Source organism: Diabrotica virgifera, chromosome 3 (assembly GCF_917563875.1).
Source record: "Diabrotica virgifera virgifera chromosome 3, PGI_DIABVI_V3a".
In the NCBI taxonomy this organism is placed as follows: domain Eukaryota; kingdom Metazoa; phylum Arthropoda; class Insecta; order Coleoptera; family Chrysomelidae; genus Diabrotica; species Diabrotica virgifera.
Genome location: NC_065445.1, coordinates 193,277,767 through 193,292,678, shown reverse-complemented (window position 1 = coordinate 193,292,678; position 14,912 = coordinate 193,277,767). Strand labels below are relative to the sequence as shown.

Here is a 14,912-nt window from a genome sequence, read left to right as displayed (position 1 = left end):
TCGGCAAACCGAACTATATACTCAGAAATCAGCAAATTCAACTATATCTTAGATCTAAAGTTTTTGATGCATGCATTATTCCGATATTAACATATGGGGCACAAACATGGACAATCACAAAAAATAATATGAACATACTCAAGAGTCACTCAACACGCTATGGAAAGAGCAATGATTGGCATATCACTTAAGGACAGGAAAACAAACACATGGATAAGACAGAAAACCAAAGAGCGATCTTAACAAATGGCACAGAATAATTCTAACCTGGAGACCATACGAACACAAAAGACCCAGAGGCAGACCTCCTATGAGATGGACAGATGATCTGAAACGAACTGCCGGGAAAAATTGGCAACAGTAGCGTACAACAAAAAACAATGGAAAGGAAGACTTGAAGAGGCTTATGTTCAGATGTGGACGTGAATGGCTAGACGAAGTAGAAGAAGAAATAAGCTCAGAGGTAAGAAAGCCTACCTTTAGACCCAAAGGTGGTGAGTTCAAATCCCAGCTGAGCAAGAAATTTTTCTTTATTAAAAATTTAATAAATGAAAATATTTCTATCCTTGCGGGGACATTACTCCCTTGAGGAAACGCAGACGTTCGGATAGAATGAGCGCCTCTTTTAAAAAAAGAAGAATTTTTGTGTAATTTGTACGCACGTAAGAAGTTATACTTCTATTATTATAATTTCAACAAAATTAATATACCTTACAGGTTATTTGTATTTTATTTAAATATTAAACTAACTTTCTTTGCCTACCACTTTTAAAATTTTTTTATTAAAACGATACCAAAGACATAAAAAAAAGAATATGAATCGTCCGGGATTTGAACCCGGGACCTCTTGATCTCCGGTCACACGCTCTACCACTGAGCTATATTCCTTTTGCTTTGACAGGTTATAAGATTTCTCATACATACTGACAAATTTAATAGACCAAGTGAAGTGTACAAAAATACTTTAAATATACTTACTATTATTATAATAGTACATTATATACCGCGGGACTGAAGTAGTACATTTAATCCTGAAGGTAAAGTTTATGGCCCGACCGCAGGGAGGGCCATAATTTACCTGAAGGATTAAATGTACTTCAGTCGCAAGGTATATACGATACTTTTCGTACTTCCGGTATGATTTTATTAATTATTTCAATAATTTCAATCAGTTTTTTCTCTCTTCAACTCATTTAATAAACTGTCTTTAAAATAAGTTACCATAGTAACATTGCGTTGTGACAGTTATAATTTAGAAACATTGTCATTACTAGTGTCATTGTAAAGAAACATTGTTATTGATAATTATTGGTATCATGAGTGAAGAAGGTGTATCTGATATTGATAAAAGAGCAGCCGAAGTAGGTGAAGAATTGTTACCACCGAAATCTAGAAAACTATACGAGCAGCAGTACGATGCTTTTAAAAAGTGGTGCCGCTTAAAAAATGTGAGACAACCTACTGAAAATGCGCTGTTAGTCTACTTCGATGATAAATCAAAAGCGGTTTGTGCCTCAACTCTCTGGGCACATTACTCAATGCTGAAATCGGTTATTAACATTAGAGAAGATATTGATATAAGTAAATTTCCAAAATTATTAGCTTTTTTGAAGAGAAGAAATGAGGGATTTAAGCCAAAGAAGTCAAGAATTCTCACGTCTGAGCAGGTAGATCAGTTCTTACGGGAGGCTCCGGATGATAAATATTTAATGCTTAAGGTAAACTCGTCAGTTACCTGCTGCATTAACCCAGGAAAGACTGGTCAATATGACGAACTGTCACAATATTAATTTGAATATTAACGTTAATTACCATTCTAATTAATTATATTTTTCAATAAAATATCCCTTAAATTCGTTTGTTTGTGATTTAATCGTTCCGGGAGTTTCGTCAATATTTAATCCCGGAGGGATTAAATGTGACACTTTAGTACCTGTCACAAGGGAGTGAAGTTGTCACTTTAGGCCCGGAAGTACGAAAAATATCTTATTCCCGAGGAAGACAAATCCAAAGACACAAAAATTATAATAAATAATACATTTACTAAGAACACTAATATATCCTTTTTTATCATATAATATGACTTATTTGCGCTGACAGCGCTGATACATACATGTCTTGAAAGATTAGCAACGAAATATATACTGTCTGTGTGCGCATGCGCCCGGCATTATAAAATTTCACTCTCGATCGTAAAGAAGTATAACTTCAAAAATGAAGTCGACTTTACTAAGTAACAAGACACTTACTCGACACACACACTGCACACTACGCGCCTGAGCAAATGATAAACTACAATCTGATTGCGACCTGTCGAATGATTAATGTCAAGTATTAAAAAAAAAACTCGGCTATTTATAGACCAGTTTCAGCAACTTATCCTAAATGCTACCCAGAAATTTGTTGGTGAATCTAAGTCTGTTAACGGCCGATGTCATGTACAGTGGTGGAATGAACGTTGTGCTACTAATCGTTAAAAGTAAAACAGCCCTAAACCGATACAAAAAAAAAATAAAATACCCGATAAAACTAATTTTGTATTGTAATTTTAACATACCATACCGATATTGTAATATTGTAATTTTAACATCCCGATTTGATCAGTAAGTTTGTTCTTCCTGGTATCAACTCTCTCTGATATTCTCCGATTACTTTGTTTTACCTTATTTTACATATTAATTAATCATTTTCTAATAAAGTAAGTTATCAATCGAAGTAGCACAGAAACCGACAATAAATATCGTTCCCATACCACCAGATTAACAACAGGTGGAATACTTTCTTTGGTTACAACCTCCCGAGATTTTCAAAAATTATAAATCATACAGGATGCCGAGGAAATTAAGATGAGAGAATTTGAAATAACTTGATAACTAACTTAATTGATTACTACTTACTTTGTTGTTCGGTAGATGGCTCTAGTACTCTAGTACATCCGTGACATTTCGTTCTTTGTAATTCATAAAGGCCCAAAGTATGATGCCTGGGGAAATCGGAGAGGAGAGGATATGGAACTACTGATGAGGAGGAAAAAACCTCCAAAACCGGTAGGTATAGACTCTTCCTGAACTCTCCGATTTAACCAGAGTATTATGCAGCTGCTGCATTTTCGTGTTGTAAAGAAATTGAAAATGTTTATAAACTTTCTAATAATTTCTTGAAGCCTTTTGTGGACAAGTTCTAATAGTGCCATACTTCTATACTTTTTGCCCTCCGTTTTGTCGATTTTTAGATCGGTCGAATAAAAGCGCTAATCAATTGTTTCAGCATTTCGTACGTTTGCCAAGCTGCTAATTTTAAGCGGAAGATTATTTCTTGTAGTTTTTCGCCGTCTTGCTTGAAAATCTCAGCTACGATACCAATTTATTCTGTCCTCTTGCTATTAATAGCACTTATGTTATAAGAGTATCAATGTTTTTATTCATCATTACTTGTAGGGAAAACCTTCATTATTTTATTTACTTTTAGGCACTTTCGCGTTTAGGCCTAATCGACTACATAGGTAAACAAACCCAATACGTAATAACCTCAGTGGGACCAGACTCAAGACTTGCTACAGCAATAGTATTGATTCTGTGGGTCTCTGCAGTAGCATCAGCGTTTGTCGATAATTTACCGTTAACCACGATGATGATAAGAATTGCCATTGATCTTTCACATAATGAAGAACTACATTTGCCTTTACCTCCTCTGATATGGGCTCTTTCTTTTGGATCGTGCCTTGGAGGTAAGCTGACTATATATTTCTATTGATTATGCACCATTTCTGATATGAAAATTCTAATCATTAATCTTCATTCTATTAAGCATCATAACTGTCCGATTTAGACAGGAAAAGTATTATCCGGATTTTATCAATAATGTTAAGTTTTAACACCTTCAAGGGGATGAAATCTAAAAAACATGTAACTACAGTAAGAGTTTTTTATTTTTTTTTTATTTATTAATTAACGGGATAAACCCAATACATACAAAATACAATAAAGCAGAGCTTTCGTCCTAATAATGAAAATATAAAATTTTGATACATGTAAAACTACAACTAAGTATAAAACACAAACATAAAAAATAAAAGAATATAAAATATTGTTAAATGATGAAAACAACTGAATCCATTATAACAGTTAAATCTAATTAATTTTTTGAATTCAAAATTCAAGACGCCCGAGTTCTTGTTTAATAGAGGAAACTGAAGAACCAAACAGATCTATTAGGCGAGGCGCCCATTGAGGTGGAATGGCCGTGGCCCGTGGCGTGGTATTGGCTATTAGAGATGGTTCGGCCAGCTATTTTGATATAGCAGTTGCTTTTTTATTTTTCATTATTCAACATTTTCAAGATGATATGAGAAAAGCAAAATCATATTTGTTTGTTTTGTTTGAAAAAGCATTGTTGTTGGTATTTAATGTGAACATATAAATAATAATTGTTACTAAAATAATACATCTAAGTACGAACATTTTTTGAAATGACAAAAAAATTTAACAAAATAGATGGTGGTTGTAATATTTATATGGTCGTAGTATTTATTTAAATTTACTGTTGTTTTCACCCAATCATGAAAAAATGTGAAAACTTTGAATTATCCACGTCCGTCTGTCCGTCTGTCTGTCTGTCTGTCTGTCTGTCTCTCTGTAATCACAACTCCTCCGTCAATATACCAGCTAGAATGACAAATGTGGTGTCAAATAAAAGCTTATAATCCAAGGATAGTACTAAAGGTGATAAATTTGATCTAGGCTGTTTGTCCGTCGGTCTGTCCGACCGCGAATATAACTTCTCCGTCATTATACCAGGTAGAATGACAAATGAGGTGTCAAATGAAAGCTTATGATCCAAGGATAGTACTAAAGGTGATAAATTTGATCTAGGCTGTTTGTCCGTCGGTCTGTCCGACCGCGAATATAACTTCTCCGTCATTATACCAGGTAGAATGACAAATGAGGTGTCAAATGAAAGCTTATGATCCAAGGATAGTACTAAAGGTGATAAATTTGATCTAGGCTGTTTGTCCGTCGGTCTGTCCGACCGCGAATATAACTTCTCTATCATTATACCAGGTAGAATGACAAATGAGGTGTCAAATGAAAGCTTATAATCCAAGGATGGTACTAAAAGTAGGATATTTGACGTAGGCTGGCTGGTTATCGGTCTGGTATAAGGATAGTACTAAAGGTGATAAATTTGATCTAGGCTGTTTGTCCGTCGGTCTGTCCGACCGCGAACATAACTTCTCTGTCATTATACCAGGTAGAATGACAAATGAGGTGTCAAATGAAAGCTTATAATCCAAGGACAGTACTAAAGGTGATAAATTTGATCTAGGCTGTTTGTCCGTCGGTCTGTCCGACCGCGAATATAACTTCTCCGTCATTATACCAGGTAGAATGACAAATGAGGTGTCAAATGAAAGCTTATGATCCAAGGATAGTACTAAAGGTGATAAATTTGATCTAGGCTGTTTGTCCGTCGGTCTGTCCGACCGCGAGTATAACTTCTCTATCATTATACCAGGTAGAATGACAAATGAGGTGTCAAATGAAAGCTTATAATCCAAGGATGGTACTAAAATTAGGATATTTGACGTAGGCTGGCTGGTTATCGGTCTGGTATAAGGATAGTACTAAAGGTGATACATTTGATCTAGGCTGTTTGTCCGTCGGTCGGTCCGACCGCGAATATAACTTCTCTGTCATTATACCAGGTAGAATGACAAATGAGGTGTCAAATGAAAGCTTATAATCCAAGGATGGTACTAAAGGTGAGATATTTGACCTAGGCTGCTGTACGTCGGTCCGTCCGACCGCGAATATAACTCTACCGTCATTATACCAAATAGAATGACAAATAATGTGTCAAATGAAAGATTATAATCCAAGGATGGTACTTAAGGTGATAAATTTGATCTAGGCTGTCTGTCCGTCGGTCTGTCCGTCCGCGAATATAACTTCTCCGTCATTATACCAGGTAGAATGACAAATAAGGTGTCAAATGAAAGCTTATAATCCAAAGATGGTACTAAAGGTGAGATATTTGACCTAGGCTGCTGTACGTCGTCCGTCCGACCGAGAATATAACTCCTCCGTCATTATACCAGGTAGAATGACAAATGAGGTGTCAAATGAAAGCTTATAATCCAAGGATGGTACTAAAGGTGAAAAATCTGACCTAGAATTTCCGGTTTTAGAAATGAAACCGGAAGTGCTTTTTTAAAGTAGCCGGAGTAGTATAAGCGATATATTATTCGACGTGCTTTAGCAAGATGGGAACAAATGTATACTTTTGGTTTTTATATCATTTCCGGTTAAAAAGTTTTAACCGGAAGTGCCATATTATGGACACAAAAATAGTACATGTGATATATTTGAAATTTGACCTCGGAGTTGCGGTTGTAGAGTTGCAATAGGAAGTACCGTTGGAAAGTCACTGAAATAGTATAAGATATATTATTCGACGTACGTTAGTAAGATGAGAAAAATATTTGGTTGTAATATTTATATATTTATTATTTATATGGTTACTATGGGTACTAAAGGTGAGAAATTTGACCTAGGGCTTCCGGTTTTAGAATAAACCGGAAGTACTGTTTTAAAGCCGCCGGAGTAGTAGAAGCGATGTATTATTCGACGTGCCTTAGCAAGACGAGAACAAATGTATACTTTTGGTTTTTAGATCATTTCCGGTTAAAAAGTTCTAACCGGAAGTGCCATATTATAGACACAGAAATAGTACATGTGATATATTTGAAATTTGACCTCAGAGTTGCGGCTTTAGAGCTGCAATAGGAAAATACCGTTGGAAAGTCACCGAAATGGTGGCAAATGGAAATAGTAGATATATTATTCGACGTGCCTTAGCAAGATGAGAACAAATGTATAAATCTGGTTTTTATTCATTTCCGGTTAAGAAGTTCTAACCGGAAGTTAGGCCACATAATAAGACGGGAAAAGTACTCCCCGCTAAGGCTCATAATCCAAGGAAATATCTCGGAAAAGAGAAATGTGGGACGTAGGAGGCTTTATACAAATACAATAGTTCAGAGCTGCAGCCAACAAAGTTAAGATTGCTGTGATGGTAGCCAACCTCCGATAGGAGACGGTACTTCAAGAAGAAGAAGAACCGGATGCTTTTTGGGTTCATATAATTTCCCGTTAAAAAGTTCTTAACCGAAGTACCATATCAGATTCGCAGAAATGGTACATGTGACATTAATTGAAGTGTATTGAAAAGTCGAGTTTAAATCTTTGGTTCCGGTTTTGAAATTATTTCCGTTTAAACAATTATGACCGAAAGTTTAGTAAAAATTACTAAAAATTAGCGAAATATTTTATCCATCAACGCAAAATTACACGAAGAGTTCAAATATCGACTTCCGGTTCTACTTTCGATCCCCATGGGTGCGAAAACCTAGGACTTGGAAAGTTCAATTATTTGTAATTAATTAATACATAATTTGTGAAATTAGAATAATAATTCTTATGATTTATGCGTTTTATTCACTTTGTAAAGATTTTTTTTTGTCAGCATTGTAATATTATAATACAGCGCGGTAGACTAAGTACTATATAGTAGCACCGATTAACTTTTATTTCTTTAGTTTGCCAACCTCAATGCTAAAAATCCAAAGAAGAGAAAAGCTCATTATTGGGTGCACCCTATCTGGCAAAAAAAAATAAAAATTTGCAATTTTTAACGTTGATAAAAAGGATTTGAACTTGAAGGGGTGGTATTTTGGAAGTGCCGCGCCGTAGCGCCAGTTCCCTTGCCACTAATCGACAGCAGGTTTAATTTTCGAGTGGTACTCGAATGGTGACCACGTTGAGTTTGTGTTGCAATATACGAGGACGTATTTAAAAATTTTAAAATCATACAAGACGATCAACAATTTAACATAAATATATTAAATATTTATAGAAACTTTTTAATTCCTGGATTTTTCGGTAAAACTCTTTTCGGCTATTTGCCATTTTTAATAAGCACTTTAATTAATAATTATTATATATTGCTAGCTTTGTTATTTGACTATTGACACATTATGGCAGAAAGTCAAATCAAGAATTGAATCTAGCATCTCAAAAATCCAACAAGTTAAAATGTAAGTACCAGTTATAGGAATATCCCTGTTTATGGAATATAAATTAGAGGTCCCGAAACGTTTCCATTTACTTTTTAAGGGGTAGGCTCAAAATCTTGGTCCAATGCTATTTAAATTCATTTTTTTTCATTTTTTCGATTCCTGAAAAAACCAATAAATATTTTTGAAACATTTAAACGCAGAATGAAAGACTACATTATTACCGAGTTCCGAAAGTGTCTTAAAATATATAAAAAGTTTAGTTTGAATTTAATACTTGAAATTAAAAATCACAATAAATTTTCTCTTTTTTTCACGCCTGTATATTATAATTATAAACATTATAAAAGTTTTCAGGGACTTTCGGCCCAAGGTAATAATGTAATCTTTCGTTATGAGTTTAAATTTTTCAAAATACTTATTAGTTTTCTCATAATTCGAAAAAAAATGCATTTAAAAGCATTGGACCAAGATTTTGCGCCTACCCCCGTAATAAATTTATCCGTTTGTTGAAATATCTTTTAATAAAATAATACCGCTGTTTATAATACTTTTTAACCAAACGAATAAATTTTTACCTACAATATCCTAAAAATTTAAATTATATCGGGTATTATGCTTTATTGCAAATGCCTAAAAGGCCTTTATAGCTGTTTTATATTATTAGGGTTTCTCAGGTAATAAATACTTTATAACAACTGTTATGAATACAAACTCGCCGACAAATTTACTGGAGGTAAAATTATTTTACTTTTCTACAAATTTCTATACAGTGCCCACCTACTTATACTTCGTCTAATCTACTTACCGTTGCACGTGATCCGCGTCATAGCCCGTGACGTCACATGATACCAACACGAAATATTTTGGCGGTAGGTGTGTTCTTTTTTAGAATCATTTTTCCGAGTACACGGGAATTACAGCCACTAGATATATTTTATTATATACGCGTAGAAATAATATTTGAAGATTTCTATTAATGTTAACTTAAAGAAATACACAATAATATGTTTCATTTCATTTGTATACCTAAATGGACTATAAAGCGTTTTTATGAAGCACATTTGTTCGGAACACACTATAACTGTAATCGAACGAATGTGACATTTTAGCCATTTATTTGACAGTTGCGGTGATGATACTTCATATTTGTTTTTATTCTTTATTATAAGTATATTTGTTTTATTAGATTTACTGTTTATATTATTTACTTTAACTTAAGATTATAACTTAATTCTTCTTTTCTATTTCTTAAGTTTTTATTTATTTACATTGAATATGAATTTGTTTTGTTGTATAATCCACTTCCGCAAAAATTATGTGATATACTTGATTTAAAATGACTTTAAGAATTATTGCGCGATCCCTCTTCAGGTGACAGCCATAACTTTGATTTTTTTAAATGGGAGAGTACATTATGTGACACCTCATTTAGAAGCCTTTAAAACACTGATTACAATAATGTATTTTAATCCTTTTTGAGAGCGTAGGCAGAAAATTTCGGTGGAATTATTTTTAAATGCAATCATATTTTCGAATCCTGAGAAAACTAACAAGTACTTTTGAAAAGTTTAAGCACAGAATGAAATATTACATTATTACCGAGGGACAAAAGTCCCTTAGAATAAACAAAAAGTTTCTTTAGAGTGATATGTTTAAAATTAAATATTACACTCAATTTTCTCTTTTTTTTTTTTCGCCCCTGTAACTTTTTATTAAAATAAACATTACAGAATTCCTCAGAGACTTTTGGATCCTCGGTAATACTGTAGTCTTGTATTCTGGGTTTAAATTTTTCAAAAACACTTATTAGTTTTCTCAGGATTCGAAAAAAAGTGAATGCATTTAAAAATAATTCAAACGAAATTTTGCGCCTACGCTCTCAAAAAGGATTAAAGTATTATATATTTTTGTAATCAGTATTTCAAAGGCTTTTAAATGAGGTGTCACTTTATGTACTTTCCTATTTAAAAAAAATCAAAGATGTGGCTGTCACCTGAAGAGAAAACAAACTTTGGAAAACTGTATGTTCTACACTACTCACGTACTTTTCAATACTATTTTACTTGACGTTATTAATTAGGAATGTGCAGGGCATTGCTATATATTTCATTTGGAGCAATTTCCGAAGTGGAAGTTTAATTTTACCTCAAAATTCAAATCTTTCCAATTCAATTTCTAATAATATTGTGGCTTATTCTCAGTTAAAACAAGTAATTGGACTTCGTAAGTCCTAGGTTTTCACCCAAACTAATCTAAAGTAGAACTGAAAGTCGATATTTGAACGCTTCATGTAACTTTGCGTCGATCGATATACGATTTTACTAATTTTGAGTCATTTTGACTAAACTTTGCGTCATCATTATTTAAACAGAAATGACTTCAAAAGAGGAACTAAAGATTAAAAGTCAACTTTTCAATACGCTTCGATTGTTGTGTTACATATACTATTTCTGCGACTATAGCGGCAATTCTGGTTAGAACTTTTTAAGCGGAAATGATATAAGAACCAAAACCAAAATTTTTTCTCATTTTGCTAAGGCACGTCGAATGATATATCGCTTATACTATTTCGGTGACTTTAGAACAGTTCATACGGTTGCAACTCTAAAACCGGAAGTCCGATGTCAAATGTCTCATCTTTAATACCATCCTTGGGTTATAAGCCTTCATTCGGCACTTCATTTGTCATTCTATCTGTATTAATAATGGAGGAGTTGTATTCGCGGACGGAAAGATAGATGAACAGAGAGTGATGGAACCGAAAGTATATATTTATTCTCTTCTTGCAAAGTAACGTCGAATAATATATCACGTGTACTATTCCGGTGACTTTAAAACAGTACTTCTGGTCGCATTTCTAAAACCGGAAGTCCTAGGTAAAATTTCGCACATTTATTACCATCCTTGGATTATAAGCTTTCATTCGACACCTCAATTGTTATTCTATCTGGTATAGTGACGGATGAGTTATATTCGCAGTCGGACGGAAAGACGGATAGACAGCCTAGGTCAAATTTCTCACCTTTAGTACCATCCTTGTATTATAAACTTTCATGTGACATCTCATTTGTCATTCTACCTGGTATAATGGCGGAGGAGTTATATTTGCGGTCGGACGGACCGACGGACAGACCGCCTCGGTCAAATATCTCACCTTTAGTACCATCCTTGGATTATAAGCTTTCATTTGAGACCTCATTTGTAATTCTACCTGGTATAATGACGGAGGAGTTATATTCGCGGTCGGACGGACCGACGGACAGACAGCCTACGTCAAATACCTCACCTTTAGTACCATCCTTGGATTATAAGCTTTCATTTGATACCTCATTTGTAATTCTACCTGGTATAATGACGGAGGAGTTATATTCGCGGTCGGACGGACCGACGGACAGACAGGATACGTCAAATATCTCACCGTTAGTACCATCCTTGGATTATAAGCTTTCATTTGACACCTCATTTGTCATTCTAGCTGGTATATTGACGGAGTAGTTGTGATTACAGACGGACAGACAGACAGACGGACGTGGGTAATTCAAAGTTTTCACATTTTTTCAAAATTGGGTGAAAACAAAAGTAAATTTAAATAAACAGTACGACCATATAAATGTTACAACCACCATGTATTTTGTTATATTGTTTTTGTCAGTTCAAAAAATATCCGTACTTAGATGTATTATTTTAACAATAATTATAATTATTTATATTATTTATATGTTCTCATTAAATGCCAACAAAACTGCTTTTTGAAACAAAACAAACAAATATTATTTTGCTTTTCTTATATCAACATACGTTGAATACGTTGAATAATGCTGAAAAAGCAACTGCTGTATCAAAATAGCGAGTTGTTCTGAAGCTATTTTTATATATATTTTGTATTTTGACAACGAAACCCGATTTGGGCTTCGAAACGTTAATAAATTCATTTTTTAGTAAAATTGTGGCTTATTTCCCATAAAAAATACGTAATTATAAAATAGCGAGTCGGCCACCTCTACTCAATACCACGCCACGGGCCACGGCCATTCCACCTCAGTGGGCGCCTTGCCTTAGATGACTAAACTTGTTTCCATACACGGTCAATCTACTAATTGGTGCATATTGACCATAATTTGTAGCATGCCGTTGTTCCTTGAATATTTGTGGATTTCGTGTCAATCTAGCAGTTATATTAAAGTATACAAGACTTAACAATTCTTCGGAGTTAATGACACCAGAGATAATTTTGCAAAGATAACAAATATTCAGCATGACTCTTCTGCGTTCAAGAGTTTGTAAATTTAGTCTCATTAATATATTGTCATAAGTATAATTTCCGACTGTTAAACCCATCTTAAAAGCTGCAAAACGTAAAAATTTGTTTTGAACCTTTTCAATATTTAGGATTTGATATGCATAACTATGTGACCAGACAATAGAACCATATTCAATAATTGATCTCACGATACTGCAATATAAGATTTTTATTGTGTGAATTGATAAATCTTTTGATGAACGTAATACAAAACCCAACATCTTTAATGCCTTCGAAACAGTATGGTCAATGTGAGAGTAAAATATTAATTTACAATCAAATATTATACCTAAATCCCGAATTTCGTTCACACGTGTGACAGGAGTATTATTATTAAAATATTGATGGTGAATAGGCGAATGGGATCTAGCAAAAGTTATTAAAAAGCATTTATTAATATTAAGTTCCATATCATTTCTAACACACCACTCATAAAAATCATTTACTTGTGACTGAAGCTGAAAAATGTTATCATCATTATTGACAGTCTTATATATTTTAACATGATCAGCAAACATTAAAAAGTTAACTTCCTTAAAAATAGAGTGAACATCATTCAAGAACAAATTAAATAGAAGGGGGCCACAGTGGGAACCTTGCGGTACTCCAGATGTAGCTGTAAAAACATTAGAAAGAAAACATCCTATTTTTACACTTAAACTTCGATTAGTCAGGTAACTTTGCATCCAATCAAAGAGACTTCCAGAAATACCATATGCTGTAAGTTTCGCAAGTAAGATATTATGATTGACCTTATCGAATGCTTTAGAAAAGTCAGTAGAGATGGAGTCTACTTGTAACTTGTTTTCCAAACCAATAACAATGTCACTCTGATAAAGAAGTAAATTAGTTACTGTAGATTTACCCTGTACAAAACCGTGTTGTTCATTCACCAGAATACTACTGAATTCACAAGTAAGCTGCTTAGTAACTAAATAATCTAATAATTTTGGAATTGCTGATAAAGTACAAACTGCTCTGTAGTTTTCAACATTTGACTTTGAACCAGATTTAAATATAGGTTTTACGTAACTACGTTTCCAGCAATCAGGGAAAGCCCCTTCTTGCAAAGATTTATTGAAGAGTATATATACCTCGTCCAATTTACTTACCGTTGCACGTCATCCGCGCCATAGCCTGTGACACGATACCAACACGAAATATCTAGGCGGTAGGTGTGTTCCCCTTTAGAATAATTTTGATTCTGAAAAAGAACACACTCACCGTCTAAATATTTCGAGTTGGTATCGTGTCACAGGCTATGGCGCGAATGACGTGCAACGGTAAGTAAATTGGACGAGGTATACAATGGCTTAGATATAGTACAAACACGTTGTTTTAGTAGATAGTTAGGAATGCCATCAGGGCCAAAATTTAGTTTAGGAGACAAATTGTGAATACTCTCAAAAATAGTATTAATGTTAAAATAGCATGAACTCATGTTACCAGCATTTTCAAATTATATTGTGGCGGGGGGTTGTATTGTGGTCAGTGAACACTCTAGAAAAAAATTGGGCAAATAAATTCACAGCTTCCTCCCCAGAACTACTTTGATCATTTCCTAAATATAAGCGGCATGGTACATCATAATTTTTCCTACGACTGTTTATATATTTCCAAAAAGTGTGTGAGTCACTATTAATTCTAAATTCAGAATCTCTAACATATAAATTATAACAATCTTTACTTAGTCTACTACATTCAGATCTTAAGTTATGAAAAATAATAAAATCATCATAATTGTTGAACATCTTATACCTTTTATGATATTTTTTCTTTTCTATTATTAATCGTTTTAACTCCGGGCTAAACCAAACTAGAAAAATGTACTTGTCTTACATACTTTTTGAAGAACATAAGAATTTATTGCATGATTGATAATATCGTAAAATTTAGACAGAGCGTCCTCAATATTCAAAGCCTTTAGTGACTCCCAATTTATTTCCGACAAGAAAAAGTTCATACCAATGTAATCACCGTTTTTAAAATCATAATATGACTCTGCGCACTTTAAAGAATCATGGTTATTTATTATATTAACATCGAACATTACACCACTGTGGTTAAGGTAGTTAGGAAAAATTAAATCAGCAGCATTTACAACACTCAACTCGTTACAATTAGAAAATATTAAGTCTAAAATTACATTTCTACTATTGGACACAAAATTATTTTGAAAAAGGTTGTAGAATTTGGAAGCAATATTCTACACTGGTCGTACTGGAATAACTTGTCATATTTTATATCTTACTTTAACTGTTATCTTGTTATATTTTACATCTTACCTTAACTGTTATCTTAAAACAAACGAATTAATGGAATAAAGATATAGACGTGAGGTTTATCGACTTTGAGATGGCGTTCGACCGTGTGAATAGGGTACAAATGTGGAAAATCCTAAGATTATATGGAATACCACTAAAAATCATAAACTTTATTAAACTCTTCTAGGAAAGCCACAAAGCAATACTGGAACATTCAGGTGAAGTAACAGAAGAAATAGCCGTAGAAAGTGGAGTCAAATGGGGCTGCGTG

The 14,912-nt window shown here is 33.7% G+C and overlaps 1 protein-coding gene across 4 annotated transcripts in view; it reads left to right on the top strand.

Moving 5' to 3' along the window:
* LOC114330328 (P protein-like) overlaps positions 1-14,912 on the top strand; it is a 214,929-nt gene that overhangs the window by 173,323 nt on the left and 26,694 nt on the right. For all 4 annotated transcript variants that reach the window (XM_050645783.1, XM_050645780.1, XM_050645781.1 and 1 more), the window contains one exon: positions 3,469-3,727. In XM_050645783.1, coding sequence (XP_050501740.1) covers positions 3,469-3,727 — 259 coding nt within the window. The remainder of the gene's footprint in view (positions 1-3,468; positions 3,728-14,912) is intronic.